At 47.7% G+C, this 1584-nt stretch overlaps 1 gene segment (V, D, J or C); it reads right to left on the reverse strand.

The window, feature by feature from the left end:
- Positions 1-210: 210 nt before the first annotated feature.
- LOC119964242 lies at positions 211-913 on the reverse strand. The segment is given in 2 exon segments: positions 211-587; positions 774-913. Coding segments are annotated over 2 exon segments (426 nt in total).
- Between the last annotated feature and the right edge of the window lie 671 nt (positions 914-1584).

A 1584-nucleotide genomic window follows, 5' to 3' on the forward strand; every position in this document is an offset into this window, starting at 1 on the left:
CTCTGTTTCTCTCAATGTCTCTGTGTTTGTTGGGAGAGTTGAGAATTCTACTTTTCGACAATAAACCTTTCAGCTGCTCTTCATATGTGGACATGGAGAGTAAGATGGAAACTTGAGGCCTTCAGTGAGCTGTGGATACCACAGGGACTGGAGTGTGTAGTGGACGGTGAGAATCATTTGTACAGTTTCCTATCTTGTGTTTATTCTCTATTACATAAAACTGGGATGTATCAGTACAGGAGGTGGGAATGTGTGTATTGGGGTTTTTGTAAGGCTCTGTATCACTGTGAGAGGCCAGCTCTTATACTGCTGACAGTAATAATCAGCGACATCCTCATTCTGCACATTGCTGATTTTCAGGGTGTATTGTATTCCAGATCCACTGCCGGTGAATCGGTCGGATATTCCTGTGAATCGGGTTGAGGCAGAGTAGATCAGCAGAGCCGGTTTCTGACCTTCTCGCTGTTGATACCAAGCAACATAACCGCTAGCAGATTGACTGGCCGTACAGGTGAGGGTCGCAGTCTGGCCCAGGCTCAATGACAGCACCGGGGGAGACTGGGTCATGATGATGTCTCCACTGATACCTGAGGGGTAATAGAGAAACAGAATGAAGTAAGAACTGTCACAGAAAGAGCCTGTACAATGAGATATTGTTGGAGACACTGACTGTTCCTCTGCTTTCAGCATTTTCCCTTCAATCACAAGTCAGGAGAATTGGGTTGAAATGGAGAGCAGGAAAATATTCAAGGTGGAAGGAGAGAGATTTGTACCTGCGATGCAGAATGCCAGAGGCCAGATCAGCTGGATGGCTGAAATCATGGTGTCTGCTCCTGTCCCTGTGCCTGGTTACTGATAAACTCTCCCTTCACTGGGCTCTGCTTTATAAAGCTGCAGCCTGTGAGTGTCTGACTGCCCGTTCCTCAGTATGTAAATGGCATGAGGCAGAGACACCACGTCAGCACCTTCACTTCCTCTTCTTCTCTCTCACTCCCTCCCTCAGTATCTGTCCCTCAGTCTCTGCTCTCTCTCTCTCTCTTCCTGTCTCTTTCCTCCTCTGTGTCAGTTTCCCACTTTCTGCCTCTGACTCTCCCTCTCTCTGACTGTCTCTATGTATTCTCTTTCCTTTTTCTCTCTTTTTGTCCATCTCTCTCACTCTTTCTTTCTCTCTCTCTTTCTCAGTATCCCTCTATCTCTCTGTACCATTCTCCATCGTCCTGCAATTCTCCAACTGATCTCTGTAACTGGTGTCATTATTGGAGATTGGAACACTTTAAGTACTTGTGCAGCAGTTAAATGCTTCCCTCTCTCTCTCTCTGTCAGTCTGCCCCTCGCTCTCTCTTTCCCACACTCTCCCAGGTGGATCACAGTTAAATGCTTCCCTCTCTCTCTCTGTCACAGTCCGCTCCTCGCTCTCTCTTTCCCACACTCTCCAGGTGGATCACAGTTAAATGCTTCCCTCTCTCTCTCTATCACAGTCTGCTCCTCGCTCTCTCTTTCCCACACTCTCCCAGGTGGATCACAGTTAAATGCTTCCCTCTCTCTCTCTCTGTCACAGTCCGCTCCTCGCTCTCATCTTTCCCA

This window comes from Scyliorhinus canicula, chromosome 4, assembly GCF_902713615.1.
Source record: "Scyliorhinus canicula chromosome 4, sScyCan1.1, whole genome shotgun sequence".
Classification (NCBI taxonomy): Eukaryota; Metazoa; Chordata; class Chondrichthyes; order Carcharhiniformes; family Scyliorhinidae; genus Scyliorhinus; species Scyliorhinus canicula.